At 39.4% G+C, this 14,350-nt stretch overlaps 1 protein-coding gene across 1 annotated transcript in view; it reads right to left on the bottom strand.

Annotated features, from left to right (window-relative positions):
• LOC136422189 (centrosomal protein of 290 kDa-like) overlaps window positions 1-14,350 on the bottom strand; it is a 42,059-nt gene that overhangs the window by 23,936 nt on the left and 3,773 nt on the right. The window contains exons 5-21 of the mRNA XM_066409833.1: window positions 13,431-13,539; window positions 12,303-12,509; window positions 11,226-11,408; window positions 9,378-9,590; window positions 8,684-8,807; window positions 7,636-7,808; window positions 6,982-7,052; window positions 6,522-6,699; window positions 5,887-5,975; window positions 5,167-5,305; window positions 4,628-4,852; window positions 3,975-4,139; window positions 3,375-3,524; window positions 2,800-3,018; window positions 1,625-1,968; window positions 871-1,043; window positions 93-245 (exon numbers count right to left, since the gene is read on the bottom strand). Of these exons, the coding sequence (XP_066265930.1) occupies window positions 93-245; window positions 871-1,043; window positions 1,625-1,968; window positions 2,800-3,018; window positions 3,375-3,524; window positions 3,975-4,139; window positions 4,628-4,852; window positions 5,167-5,305; window positions 5,887-5,975; window positions 6,522-6,699; window positions 6,982-7,052; window positions 7,636-7,808; window positions 8,684-8,807; window positions 9,378-9,590; window positions 11,226-11,408; window positions 12,303-12,509; window positions 13,431-13,539 (2,915 nt within the window). The remainder of the gene's footprint in view (window positions 1-92; window positions 246-870; window positions 1,044-1,624; window positions 1,969-2,799; window positions 3,019-3,374; window positions 3,525-3,974; window positions 4,140-4,627; window positions 4,853-5,166; window positions 5,306-5,886; window positions 5,976-6,521; window positions 6,700-6,981; window positions 7,053-7,635; window positions 7,809-8,683; window positions 8,808-9,377; window positions 9,591-11,225; window positions 11,409-12,302; window positions 12,510-13,430; window positions 13,540-14,350) is intronic.

Raw genomic sequence — 14,350 nt, 5'->3', positions numbered from 1 at the left:
TAACTTTCTCCCTGCTGCTTGACTCTGTAACCAATAGGGAATTGGGTGTCAAACAGCTACTTCAGTGTGCTAAAGGTTAAACAGTGAGGTACCTGTGTTCTTTAGTTGAGTCTGCATGGTGACGGCGTGTTCCGCCCGTTGTCGCTCATTAAGCTCCTTCATCTCCAGCATCGTCAGTCTCTTGGAGATGGAGATGATCTCGTTATTGGTCACCGTCTTACTGACCTTGTCGCCGGGCAACATCCCTGGGAGAAAACAGAGGTCGATCAGGGTTAGGCTTTGTCCAACCTGACATATTCTGGCATTCTTAACATGTGAGTAGGAGAACTAAGCTTTTCATCAGGCTTATACAAGGCTGACTATCTTAAATCTGCTCCATCCTGTATGTGTGTAGCTTATCTTTGCTATGACACACCTCAAAAGTAACATATTTTGAAAAAAGTATGTTTTCAGGTTTTAACATCTTAGCTTTTATGTATTCATTATCATAGATTTCTCAGTAAATATTCCATCCAGAAACAATTATATTTATTAGCCATGTTGACTACTAGTTTCTGCATGTTGTCTCTGAATATTGCAGATTAATCCATTATTAAATAACTTTAACTACGACCATAATTACAGTTTTGGCACTGCAAGGATATACTCTTGGGAGGTAAAGACCAATCCTGACTGTCTGTCACATTTAGCAGTTCAACCAATGAGAGAATGGCAATTAGCAGTTGGACCAATGAGAGAATGACAATCAGCAGCTGGACCAATGACAGCGTGTCTGCATGTCCTTCAAATACTTGCATTTTCATGTTTTGCATTTCTAGGCTTTAGGACTGGAATTTTGGTAACGTCCACTTTAACACAAAATTTTGTTACCAGCTTTAGTGAACTGCTCCATAGCCTGCTCCAGAGTGTGGAGCTTCTCCTTCTCCATCTGTAGTTCCTTCTTCAGCGTGTCCATCTCTGACAGCAGACACTTGTTCTCATCCGCGATGTTCTCCGCTCTCTCTGTCCTCGCCACCAGGGCGTTTTCTCTCTCCAACATGTCTCTGTAAAAATAAAGGAAGGCAAGTCAAGACATTAAGAAAGTTGGTGCAACGCTTGTGATGCCATATTTGAATATATAAAGTGTATGGTGCCATCTCTTTATATGTATAAGTCTTCAGATGTAAGACTTGGAGTGTACGAGTAAAAGAACTCAACACAGAGAAGATTAGGGGTGACCTGGTGTACTTGGGTCAAAATACATGCCATAGCAAAGTCGCATTGTACTACTTGAAAAAGCATCATGCTTCACCTCAGTTGCAGATGACAAAAGAAGAAGTAAATTGATTAGAAAGTGTTACAGTACTATTTCATGGTCTTACAAGACATAGGAATGCTTATCATCTATATGGCATACAACATTCAAATGCACATAATAGAACAAACATGTACTATATTTTTGAAGACACAATTCTATAACATTTTCCTCAGATCTTGAATTAGCTAGAATTTAGAAATGCTGATATTTTGCAGTGAGAATTGAAGAAACCAAACATTCTTTCTAGTTATAATTACATTGATATTTGGACAGAGTAGAGAGAAATCAGCATGATTTATACAAAGAGACAGGATAAGAACATAATACCTGTATTTCTCTGTTAGTTCTGTGTACTGTTTGTTGGCTAGTTCCAGCTCAGTCTGTGGTACACTCTCGTCCAGTGCTTTCTGTAGGGACGAGATTTTGAAGGCTGCCATTTCTTTATATCTCTGTAGGTATCCGATCCTCTCCGCGACGGATTTCTCCATTGCGATGATGTCGTTCTTTAGCCTGGTGTTCTCCTTGCGGAGGGAGGTTTCCATCTCTTCTAGGGTGGTGTAGCGTCGGGTCAGGGATTTCTCGTTGACGCGAAGCACGGTCATCTTTCTCGTCATCTCTGCGAGTCGTCTCTGCTGCTCGTCAGGAGCCATTTCTAGTGTATCCAGCAGTCTCTGTTATAAACAAAGAAAATTGTCACATTTTAGTAAAAATTTTTACTGTGGGAGCCATAGAAACGTAAGACAAATAAGAAAATAAGGGAAACAAATTAAGCTACTTTGACTTTCATCTTTAACTGATTGAAGTTGTCTAAACATTCTTTCATTTTCCTCCTTCCCTGGACAGTATTCTATACATTTTCCACAGCCGTTTCACACTACTCTTTCAGTTAACTTGTCATCTCCCCATGTTTTCAATTGTTCTTAAACCCACTTCAATTTGAAACTTTTTGAGACTACATGTAAGAACTTTCCAGATGAATTAAGCCGTTAGGTTACTGTGAATTCATTTATTTTCACAGGGACATACTTTTATGGCAGAAGGGGAATGGAGGTTTTTGCAGTGTTCTAAGTTTGTGTGTGGTTGAAACAATTTTGTAGTACAGTAGTAATACATTTGAAATGCATAGTCACAGTATCAGGAATTTGTGCTAGAAATGTCCCCACAAAAAAAACACCCAAAAACAATCCACTGTTCATATTTCCAGATCTACAGTATTTCCCCCACTCACAAAGAATAATGGGGAATAATGCACTTATACTGGGAATGATAAGAATCGAACTTTTTAGAAATAGCAGTATCAGTTTGAATTGGCTTCATGACAATAGAGTTTCACTCCCTCTGTGGTTCATTTTGTAGTTATAGGTCACTGTAAACACAGAGGGCAAAGTGGATCATTAACCCTTGATCACCCTTCTCCCTCCTGCCTAACCCCATAACCAATGCAAATGTGGTGACAAACAGCTACCTTAGCATGCTAAAGGTTGATTATTTCTCCCACTCACAGTATACTCCTGTATCCTGACTCCATCCTGTTCTCTAAGATCTGCCACCTTCCTGATCTCCTCCTTCAGTTTTTCCTTCTCCTGGTTAAACTCCTCCCTCTGTTCCTTAAAGTCGGTGTAGACCAGACCCTGCTGGTGTCTCATGACTGAGTACTTCCTTCTGTAGTCCTCCAAGGATCCTTCCAGCTTCTGGAGCAGATCCTCCTTCTGAGACAACTCCTAGATTGAGAAAACAAAACTTTGAACTTCAGTTCTGGAATTTTTAGTTAACTTTAAGCATACTGACTTAATTTCAAATACCCAGCCATCTAGGACTAATGTATTTTCAGGTGCAAATTTGAGTGACATCAGTTCAAAAATGCCAAACTTTACTATGGAAAAAGTGTAGAATATTGAAAAAATACTTCTTAAGTTAAGAATGCTTTGAAATCCATTTTGTTTAAATTCTATATTGGTCAAAGCAAACTCAACAATTACATCTTAAATATATCTTACTTCACAAAGATAAATATTTCTCAGGTTTAGATCTTAGGGATCAGAATGAGAACTAGTCTCAGAGATTCTGGAAGACTTACATGTAAGATCTGGACCAGGTACTCGTTGAGTGTTGCGATGACATCAGCACTGGAAGGTACCATTCCCTCGGGCAGGGGGAGGGGCTGGATACTGACTCCCTTCCCTCCAGAAACCCTCAAGTTCTGGATCTCTTGTTCAAGCTTTTGTATCTGTATGCACATATACATGGAGTAAGTAACAAATTTTATGACACTATTTTACATGTATCTTTCCTCTGGCAACAATATAACCATTTCAAATGTAACATTTCTAGACAACTAAAGATGTTATGTCAAATGGAATAAAACTTTGCATATTTTAAAATTATGTTATTAATCTGTACATGTCTATGTATGTACACAATGTACGGTCAACCCAGCCTAAGAAGACCACTTTGAGGACCAATAAAATCTGGTGGACAGTTGCTCACTGTAGACAGGATTCTTAATGCTTGTGTCAGTAGGAAAAATTATCGAAAGAACCACCAAAAAGTGGCCACAATGGCCAGGTGGTCCTTATGTAGAGGTGGTCACTTTTACATTTGACTGTATACTAGTATCAATGGCCAAATGGTCCTTATGAGGTCACTTGTACAGGTTTGACCTTAATATTGGTCCAACCTTTGTTTCAGCTTTCTCCAGCGCAGATCTGGCCTGAGCTGCCTCGTTCCTGGCTTCTCTCATCTCCGAACGAAGCTCGTCGTTTCTCCCAGTCAGCTGATCCACCTGGGCTTTGAAGTGGAGCGAAGAGTCGTACTTCCCTTCTTTGGCACGAGTATCCAGCGCCTAGAGAAAACAACGAAACAGTCCACTGTTTTATGACAACTGCATACTACATTGTTGTACTGTATATGTTGAAATGTTCCTGGTAGTTTTCATTTTTTATGTGTTATTGTGATGCCCTCTCCACTTCAAATTCATGACACAGCAAATAGGTGTTTCCAATTCATTAATAGTCTACTTTACTACAGAAATGCGAAAACCTCTTACTGCGAAATCAAATCCCAGCAAAAATAAATTAATTTACAGTATTAATCTTAACAGCCTCCAATGTGCTTAAGGAACATATGATCTGCAGTTCACTTGTGACCTGCTAGGAGGCTCTTATAATCTTTTAAGAAAAAAGTCACATCCCATGATTCTAATTTTGCGCTGTATTGTATACTACACATTCACCGTCAAGCAATACACTTTTGGCCTTTGTTCAAACATTTCTACCTTTTGATATAACAATACAAAAATTACAATCTCCATTGAAAGATAAGAAGACTTACAGTTAACATATGTTCCAATGTGGGACATCTTAGAAACACTTCCTTCTTCTCCTGAGGACCAGTCTGAGACTCCTTGATGGCGTCTAAGATCTCCTTCATGCCCTTCTCCAGCTGCTTGTTCTCCGCCATCAGTTCCTTACAGCGGGACTTGAACTCTGTCACCTCCGTCTTGGCCTGCTGGAGACGTTCCTCATTCTGTTCCTGGTCCTTGTCCAGCTGTTCAACCTAATATGGAGAAAGGGGACTTTGGGCAATTCCATTTCCAATATCTAAAAGGGATGTCAGTTTCTTTTTCCTTCCCCTTTTCATTTAAAATCTTTTAGTTTTAGTGTATGGTATATATTCTACATCCATGCCCTTCAAGTTTTGAAAAAAAAAGTCCTCTTCAAAATCAATGACTCACAAATTCAAATTTCCTGTTTCTGAATATTTCTTGAATCTTTTTTATTTTGGTCAAACAAAGTCTTAAAATTACTGATGCTTTATAGCTAGATTTACATCATATGACAACATAGAAGAGGAGATACAAGTTGTCCTACCTTGATCTTCAGTTCCTGGACTTGTGGATCTCCAAGAAGTTGGTTCTTCTCTGAGATTCCCTGGTTCTTCCTCTTTAGCTGTTCCTTAAAGTCCTGAATGGCTGTCAAGTCAGCCGCAGTGAGACCCATCTCAACAGCCCTGTACAACACACAGATATCATCTCACCACATGGAACACCATATTTGGCAACAAGCTTTCTACATTTGGCAATAAGCTTTCCATATTTGGCAACAAAGCTTTCTATATCATTTGCATTCTACTCCTGAGTATTTCTTTTCTATGGCAGGGCAAAAAAAGTCAAAGACACAACACTGCAATGAGTTACATTTTGTATCTGCCACAAGAGAACAAGAAACGTCATGCCATCACAATGATAAGTTACTTGAACAAGTACTATGGTTTCAGCACTAAGGGCATCTCCATGAGAAATATATTTCAACATTAGTCAAAGCTTAACTTCTGGTTTTCATCTCAAATGCACCTCCAATCTATCAGCTTTTAGGCATACTTAAGCAATACTGTATATATATATATATAAAGATGGTAGTCAACTTTTACAATGGGACTTCACTTCAATTTTTCACTTTCTATCCTGTCCTTGAAAGCAAACTACTTGTACTGTAATACCAGATGCTATGGCTGCCATTTGGTGAGAACATTATAAACAAAATGAACCTACCACAAACATGCAGACTGTACAGTGTTTCCCCTAAACTCACCTGTGTCCCTTCTCCTGTGCAAGTCGTCTCACCTGCTGCTTCAACTCAATCCTTTCTTCTTCCAATCTCTCAACCTCCTTCATCAACACCTGAGATCAAATCAGAAGCAATGTCATCCAACAACTTATGTACTAGTACGTTTTAGAGAGGACAAAAAGAAACATGTATCATTTTGTCCAAAGTTCCTTGTCAATATATGGCTACAAGCCAGGAGTCTCAAATATCAGAATATAAACATTGCACACGATGGCAACTCCTCAACAAAACCTCCCTTAAGATTGCATATCACAAGAATATAAATCTTAATATGAAGATGACAACTGAGGGTACATCAACAGTTTTCATTGATTAGCTTTTGTTCTCTGAAAGTGCTTTCTAGCTTCAAAATGTGTCCACTCAAAGTGTTTATAGTAAACTATTCTGTGAAATACCAGGTATATATACATAATATTACATGGCCCCCGTCGGTTAATATAGACCATGCTAAAACCCTGTTAGTAACTGAAATCAACCCTACACTACAGCATAGGTTATATAGTCCTATACAAGACCACAGGCTCTGCCATATAAGTCACATCTAAGAAAATAATGTCTGAAGCTTGTACAACTTTTCACAACATCTCTCCCCTCCTGACCTGGTTCTCGGCGCGGTATCTCTCGTTCCTCATGTTCTTCTTGTTGCGGAACTGTGAGATGTCCAGCGGTTCCTTAGCGTCTAGCCCCAGTCTCTCCCGCAGATCCTCGTTCTCGTCCCAGAGGTCGTTCATCTCCAGCTCAATCTTATTGATGTGCTGAGTCAGCTCTTCTATAGATCTGGAAAACAAAATAAGATTCCGTCAGCTCTTTATGACAATTCTAAACATAATGTTCCTCGAAGGCAATGTACATGTTTAGATATACAGAATATCCATGATGGAAATTTGATCTTGTTATTCTTCTAATCTGTGCATCTGTACTGTGAATATTTATTTGTATTGTTGCCATTTTTTTGTTTTGGTTTAGGTTATATTGCATACCCAGTAAACCACCATGAGGCTCCACCCCTGATGAATTGCCAAAATGAAAATCCCTCAGATCACATAGCAGCTTACTGACCTTTCTCTGACCTTCAGCTGGGTTTTATGTGCCTTAATCTCCTGGACAGCCTCCGCCAGCCCGTACTCTCCCTGGTAACAGTAAACAAACAAACAAACAAACAACAGTTGTTGCTTTCCTACTCTGATTTTATATGTCGTAACTACATATGACATATGAGTCAATGCCAACACACTGCAATGTGTTGAATTTGCATCTGCTACAAGAGCGCAAGAAACCTTACACCATCACAATGACAAGCTACTTGTATTAACTGTTCTGGTTTCAGCACTAAGGACATCTCCAGAAGAAATATGTTTTGGTGTCAGTCATTCCTTTCAACACTTCTACAATCTTCCAGCTTTTATGCATACTAAAGCAATATATATCTAACCATGGTAGACAACTTTTACGATGGGACTTTTCTTTAATCTTTCACTATGTATCCTGTCCTTGAAAGATTACCAGATGCTATGGCTGTCGTTTCCAGAGCATACTATGAACCTACCAAACTTATAGTTGTTACTTTCCTACTCTGACTTCATACGTAACTGCTTTCAACATTCATCTCTGCACTTCAACAAATATGTACAAGTCGTGTACTTGTATAGACACCACACGCCAAATACATCCTATTCTTGCACACCTGTAAGCAAATTTAAGAAGAAGAAAAACCTGTTCATATTCCCTCATCCTAGTGAGAGCTTCTGTCAGCTGTTTGTCCTTTTCCCTGGCGTCTTCCTCGGCCTGTATCATCCTCTCTTCTGCGTTCCTGGCTACTTCGTCCTTCTTGGTCAGTGTCGACTGTAAGTCTTTGATTCTGTTCTGCTGAACTAAGGAGGGTTTTCCTGAACAAAAAAAGGCACAAAGATATTGAAAGTCCCAATTAACATTGAAGGGTTTGCCTTCCACATTAAAAAAAATGGTATTCCAAGTCAACCACACTCACTAGTCCCTGGAAACTGTCTCTTTAGTATTAAAATAACTGTTTTTCAGAAAAAATATAGTGCACATGTTTAAATCTGTCCTTACTTTCTTCATGTGTTGTCTTTCAAAAGTACACTATAATTCACTTTATCTTCACGGTAGCAAAATTTCACGGTGTAAGGAAAATGGACATTTTCACAGAACTTTAACTTCCAATGGCGGCAAGTGATTTACAGAACTGATGTGTGAAGGAATCATAGATAATCACAACAGGTTTTCTACGGTGATGATAAGTTCACGGTACAGAAGTGACTGTGAAATCAGTGAACATAGAGTTACAGTGAAAGAAACAAGAATTACAATATATAACTCTCCCTATATTCAGTTTGAGCTTTCAGGTATATAAGTATAACATCAACAAAAGAAAGCTTTTTGTTCTTATCAATTAGTAATAAAAAGAATAATATATATATGTTTTATTTGCAAGTTCTTGCCCGAGGGCTAATTGAAACATGAAACAATGCATAGAAAGGGTATAATGTACAGATAGTGCAAGTTAACAATGTTGACAAGTAGAACAAATGGCTATTCTAAGAACTACCACGGAATACAATCTACACTTTTGGGGTTTGACTTTTGGAAGCAGTGGAAGACAAAGTGTCCCACTTTTTTTGTAATGAGTTGGTTTTGAGAGGTTAACACGGTTCTAGTTTTCTTTTCAAGGGTAAACTTTGGAAATTGTGATAAGTTGATAATAACAAAAATGCAGTGGGATAAAATAAATGGTGTTTTGTACCTTTGGTACCCCTTTGGTCTTTCTCCAGATCCTCCATCCTTGCTGCGTTAGTCTCCATCTCAGACACAGCTGTCTCTAGCTGTTCCTTCAGCTGCGCAATCTGCTGGTCACGTTCCTTCAACGCCTGGAACAACAATATTACAAGGTTTCAACGAGATGTGTGTGTGTGGGGGGGATCTTCATGTAGTTTTGAGGTAGAACAACAAAATTTTCTCAAACAAGGTAAAAATCCTCAATTAATAAAAGACGATTTGAAAGAATCAAGATCATTTGTGATTGTTGAAGATGCTATAAATATATTTCAAAGACTGTACTTTACTCTGAAAAACTCTAACTGCTACTGGAAAAAAAACAATTATAGGACAATTGAAAACAACAACTGTTACAGTTACATGAACTATACATGAAACATGTACTCACAAACAAAAACATGAAGGGGGCTTCATAATTCCATATATCATTCAACTTAATATGCAGACAAGTTCTACAGAGATTTACTTATGTATGTACATGTATGTTATAATCAACAATAATTGTTATGACCAAACGTAAATGATTGTAGTTCTGTGGGAAATCCTTGATAAACCTTGGAACTTTCTGGCTTCCCCTGTATAATCTTTTTACATGTTGTTATCAAATGACTTTGTTTATTTTTTATCTACACAAAAAAGAACAACAAAGCCTGTATCCCTACCTGTGTCATTGCAGCTATAGACTGTTTATCAGAGTCCATCTCAGCTGCCCTGATCTGAGCCCTGAGCTCGCGGATCATGCCCTGGGCCTCGAACAGTTCCCCGTCCTTGTCCGCCAGCGCCTGTTTCCACTCCTCCACCTTCGTACCGAGCGCCGCCATCACCTGGTCATCGTCCTCCGACCGTGCATGCAACTGGGTCGTCAAATCTACGACCTACACGTGGATAGGAAAATGCGAGATGGTAAACGACTTTAAGTGATCTTGATCCAGTTTGGCTTACTGAAGAGTATTTCTTCCACTAGTTGTGACAGAGAAGACAGACGATATGTACAGTATTTAAAGGTTCATTGTACCATGAAAACTCCCCTAGCTCTTTTTGATAAGTACAATGAACAGTGGTCACTGGAGATTTTGGCTAAAGTAACCCAACAAATACAGTCTGCAATATCATACAGAGTGTCGACATGACACTTTTTCCATTGCAACAGAAATCAAAAGAACATGTCGAAAAACGACTCTACAATGTTTTCATTACTCAGGCATCAGACAGAAATGTCCCTTGCCAACGGTTGACCAAGAAAAAGGGTTGGCACGTTTTTGCTAGGGTCAGTTGGGCTACCAGAAACACACCATTTCTCCCAGCCTTCAGCATGAGAAAGGTTAAAGGCAACCTAAGCAATATTAAGGCTTTGAAAGTCGTATTTTCAAAATCAATTTTTTAGTGATTTTTAGGAATTTTTCTATCCATAGTAAGTTTAGACCCTGTTCATACTAAATTGCGTAAATCGCGAAATCGCGTAAATCGCGATAATGTGGCTTAGTATGAACGCTCCAAATTGCATTTGAAATCGCCTGAAATCGCTTTCCGCGAAACCACCTCCGGAGGTGGTTTACTCGCGATTTGCCTGCATTCCGACTTAGTATGAACGCCTGAAATTGCCTTGATGCGCGTTGGGCGCTTTACTTTGCATATTGACCCGGTCATGGGTCAAGGGGTCATCTGCAAATTCAGTCTTTCCGCTCATTATACGATGTTCATCTACCCCCTAGCTTGTTGGAATATTATACCGAGTGCGGCGGAAATATGTCAGAATCGGGCGGCGATTTTGGCGTATGGATTGACGAAAACGCATGTACTGATGGCCATCTTCGGGGATGTGGGGATTCAGAAGAAACTCAAAGGATCCCACCGAAACCAGAGCATGTACGCTGAAGTGGCGACTGCCTGAGTTGGCCAAATACGCGAAAACATGGAAGTAATGCCGCACTATTAAAGGTTAAAAAAACTCAAGATAAAGTACAAGAAGGTCATTGAACACAACAGTAAGAGTGGTGACAATCGAATAACGCGTCCGCCGTTTATCAAGCTGTTGGACGCGATTTGACAACTCGCGCTCGTTCGACCCCTGGTGTGAAGGAATGCGACTCAGGGCGATTTCGCGATTTGCGCAATTTAGTATGAACGGGGTCATAGATAACACTATCCCATTGCATATCGACATCATGGAGCAAAGATGCGATGTTGTTTTGTGGTGTGAAATCTGAGCACTTGGAGGCCAGCCATTATTTCAAATATTCCGAACAAGCGCGATTCTGACCTATAAGTCCAGAAAACGGTTACAGCTGGATTCTGGGCTGATTATTGGGTGGTACCAATAAATAAGATACTCCTTTTGCGACTTGTTTCTGTGCTCTTTTTAAACGCCCAAAGTATGAAATAATGATGCAAATGTGCTACATGTAATATGGGGAAGTAAATGTCAATTTTATATAGATTACTTTATCCAGAACGTTTCCAGTTTAACCCCCTGAAATTGCTTAGGGCACCTTTAAGTAAGAAGAGTTCACCTGTTCTCGGAGAGTGTCAGCTTCGCGTATCTTCTGGTCCATGAGGATGTCGGACTGTTGGACAAGCATCTTCATCTTCATGTACTCCTCCGTCATGCGGTCCATGTCCGCCACAGACTCCTCAAGGTTCTTACGCATCTGGTCAGCCTGTTTCTGTAGCTCGTCGTTCGCATCTGTCAGATTCTGCACAAGAAAATTGGTCAACGTTAGGATATTAGGAACAACTTCCTGACTTAACCTTTTCTCTTCAATACACCTTGCTTTCTGAACTAGTCTTACATATTTGTATTGCTGAATCTTAAGAATTACCAAGGCAAAATTCTATCTGGTCCGCCAATTTCTGTAGCTCGTCGTTCGCATCTGTCAGATTCTGAACAAAATAATGGCCAACAATAGGATATTAGAAAGAAATTTCTTGTACCAACTTTGTAAGACTTTGCTTTTCTTTTCTTTTCACCCACAACAAATGTATATGATAAACATCAGATTACCATGGCAAGGCTACATCCAACGTTAGACATACTACTTTGAACACTTTCTACTTGTAATTTTAATGATCTGCAATTACCTGTACTTTTTATGATCTCCAATTACTGTAATTAAGGTACATACATTACATTGTCAGACTGTTCGTTATGTTGTCATTGGCATTGTATGTACCGTTATGCCTACTGTATTTACTGTTATGTCAAGTTAGAAGTCTTGGAAGACTATAGTCGTGCGCCTTAGGGCACATCACTAATGGATTTTATCAATAAACTCAATAAACTTCAATGTTTAAGATGATTTTTTTGGACCATATGGATGACATCATCAAATTTTATCGCCCTTAATATTATTTTTTGGTACATACAACTGCACTGAAACTATGTTTTCCATGTGCGTATTCAGGAAATTTAAATGTTTGTTTGCACATCTTGATATCTGCTAACTGTCGGTACTGGGTAGTTAAGAAAACAATTTGTTTTTGATTAGGCAATAATTTAAACGTAACAAAAAATATTTAAAAATGATTAAAAATAATTTTTTTTAATTAAAAAATTAGAAAATATAAAAAATAATTCAAACATATTTCACCTGAATCTCCTCCAGTTGTTCAGCGATGAGCCTGTTCTTCCCCCTCATTTTGTCCCGGTTCTCGACGTCGTCGCCGCGGCGCATCATCAAGGTCTCGCGCTGGGAGTCCAGCTGGTTCTGGTAGTCACGGTTGTCCTCGCGGAGACGCTCCACCTCGCGACGAATCTCCTTCGCATTCGTCTCCGCTTCCTCTGCTCGCGACTCCATCTGGGAAATGGAAATTGAAGCATGATTGATTGAAGCAACTTTATACTGGTTATACCCTCAAATTTTACTTTAAGTTAAACAGTGGAAAACATATCAAAGTTAAGGACATTATACAGTACCTTATTAAAGTACATGTAGATTGAAAGTATTTGATGAAAATATTGTTATAGGTCAGAAGCATGTTTTAAACATTACTGTGCACTAAACTAGTCAAGGGAAGATTCTGAGTGAGCTTGAGTTGAGTGAGTGAGTGAGTGAGTGAGTGAGTGAGTGAGTGAGTGAGTGAGTGAGTGAGTGAGTGTAAAATAGATATTCCAGATTGCAAAACAAGTCTTCCAGCAAGTGAACAATAAAGGCAGATTACAAATTGAATAGAATAGAATAAAAGTTAGAACTTGGGACTCAATAATGTACAACTTAATGTTCTCCTAACTTTAGTCAATCTGAATGCCAGCAGATAGAGCTGTGTACCAGTACATTGTACTGATACATTACCGGGCACAATCAATTACATGAAGGTACAGGTCCAAAATACCTGAACCCTGGTGGACCGGTAATGGACAGGTACTAATCAGGTCAAGCCTGACTCAGGGGATGGCCACTTTGACAGCTAAAATCACTATGAAATTACCGTGACAGTGCACTAAAGCCACATCTATACTATACTCCAGCACATAAAACACATTTGCAAGGCTCAAGTCAAATTTTCCATCTGTGCTTTTATAAAAATACTACCTAGCACAATTGAATATTATGTTGTTACCAGTTCAAACATGCTTTTGCATATATCCGAAACGTACCATTTTCTGAACCAGTAGTTTAGGTACAGGTTCAGGTCCGGACCTGTACCTAAACCTGTGTACCTGTACCTGTACCTAAAATCTTTTTAGGAACACAGGTCTACCAGCAGACAGTACTGACCCTCTCCCTGGCTGTTTTCTCTTTGCTGAGTTCTCGGTCCATCTCCTTCAGCTGTTCCTGTAGCTCGTCAACCTGACGCTCAAACTCTCGAATCTCCTCTCGCAGGTACCTGGGGAGAGAGGTTGACCGTTTAGATTCTAAACTTCAGTTGAGAAATGATACTGTAACTGTATATTCCACATCAATTTACTGCCCTTCACAAGTATATAAAGAGAGCCTAGAAGTTAGACAGTCTACTAGGCATTTTCATGATACTGTAAATGCATTTAAGTTTGCGTGGTCTTTATTTCACACTGAGGCGAAAATGGAGTGTTCGCTGTGGTTTTAAGTTCACGACAGCACTATAGTCACATACTGCTACAGTATTGCACAAAAATGTTGGCGATGGTATTAAGTTCACGGTGAAACGGTCGCCGCGAAAACCGCAAACATAAAACCACCACGAACAATTCTGCATTAATTTTTACAGTATTTGGACACTCAGAATCCTTTTAATATTTTTATTCCAACAAAAATGTAGTCCATGTACTGTAGACAGCAAACGTAACAATTTATTTTGTCTAAAACATCCCTACAGTGGTGTCATTATTTCAGCACTTGCTAGGTATTTGGGGTACAGCAAAGTTTCCATCAGTCTACATCAGTGTTCTAGCCAGCGCCCGTCCTCCCGTCATTTGACGGGTTTTTGTCGCTCATGACGGACAAAATTTTTGCCCAACCCGTCATTTTTAATGGACAAATATCGGTGTGTAAAGATATTTAGACAGAGTTTAGAATTTTGCAAAAACTCCAGAGGATCACCGGAAGTTCGCGACGAGGGCGATCTAGATCATTTCAAGGATCATTTCAAATGCCCGCCGGCGACAAAGAGCGCCGTGGCCGTGGTGGATATTTGGTGGCCGCCGAAAACTCGGCGTCAT

Source organism: Branchiostoma lanceolatum, chromosome 16 (assembly GCF_035083965.1).
Source record: "Branchiostoma lanceolatum isolate klBraLanc5 chromosome 16, klBraLanc5.hap2, whole genome shotgun sequence".
NCBI classification, from domain to species: domain Eukaryota; kingdom Metazoa; phylum Chordata; class Leptocardii; order Amphioxiformes; family Branchiostomatidae; genus Branchiostoma; species Branchiostoma lanceolatum.
This window is presented reverse-complemented; position numbering and strand designations above follow the sequence as displayed.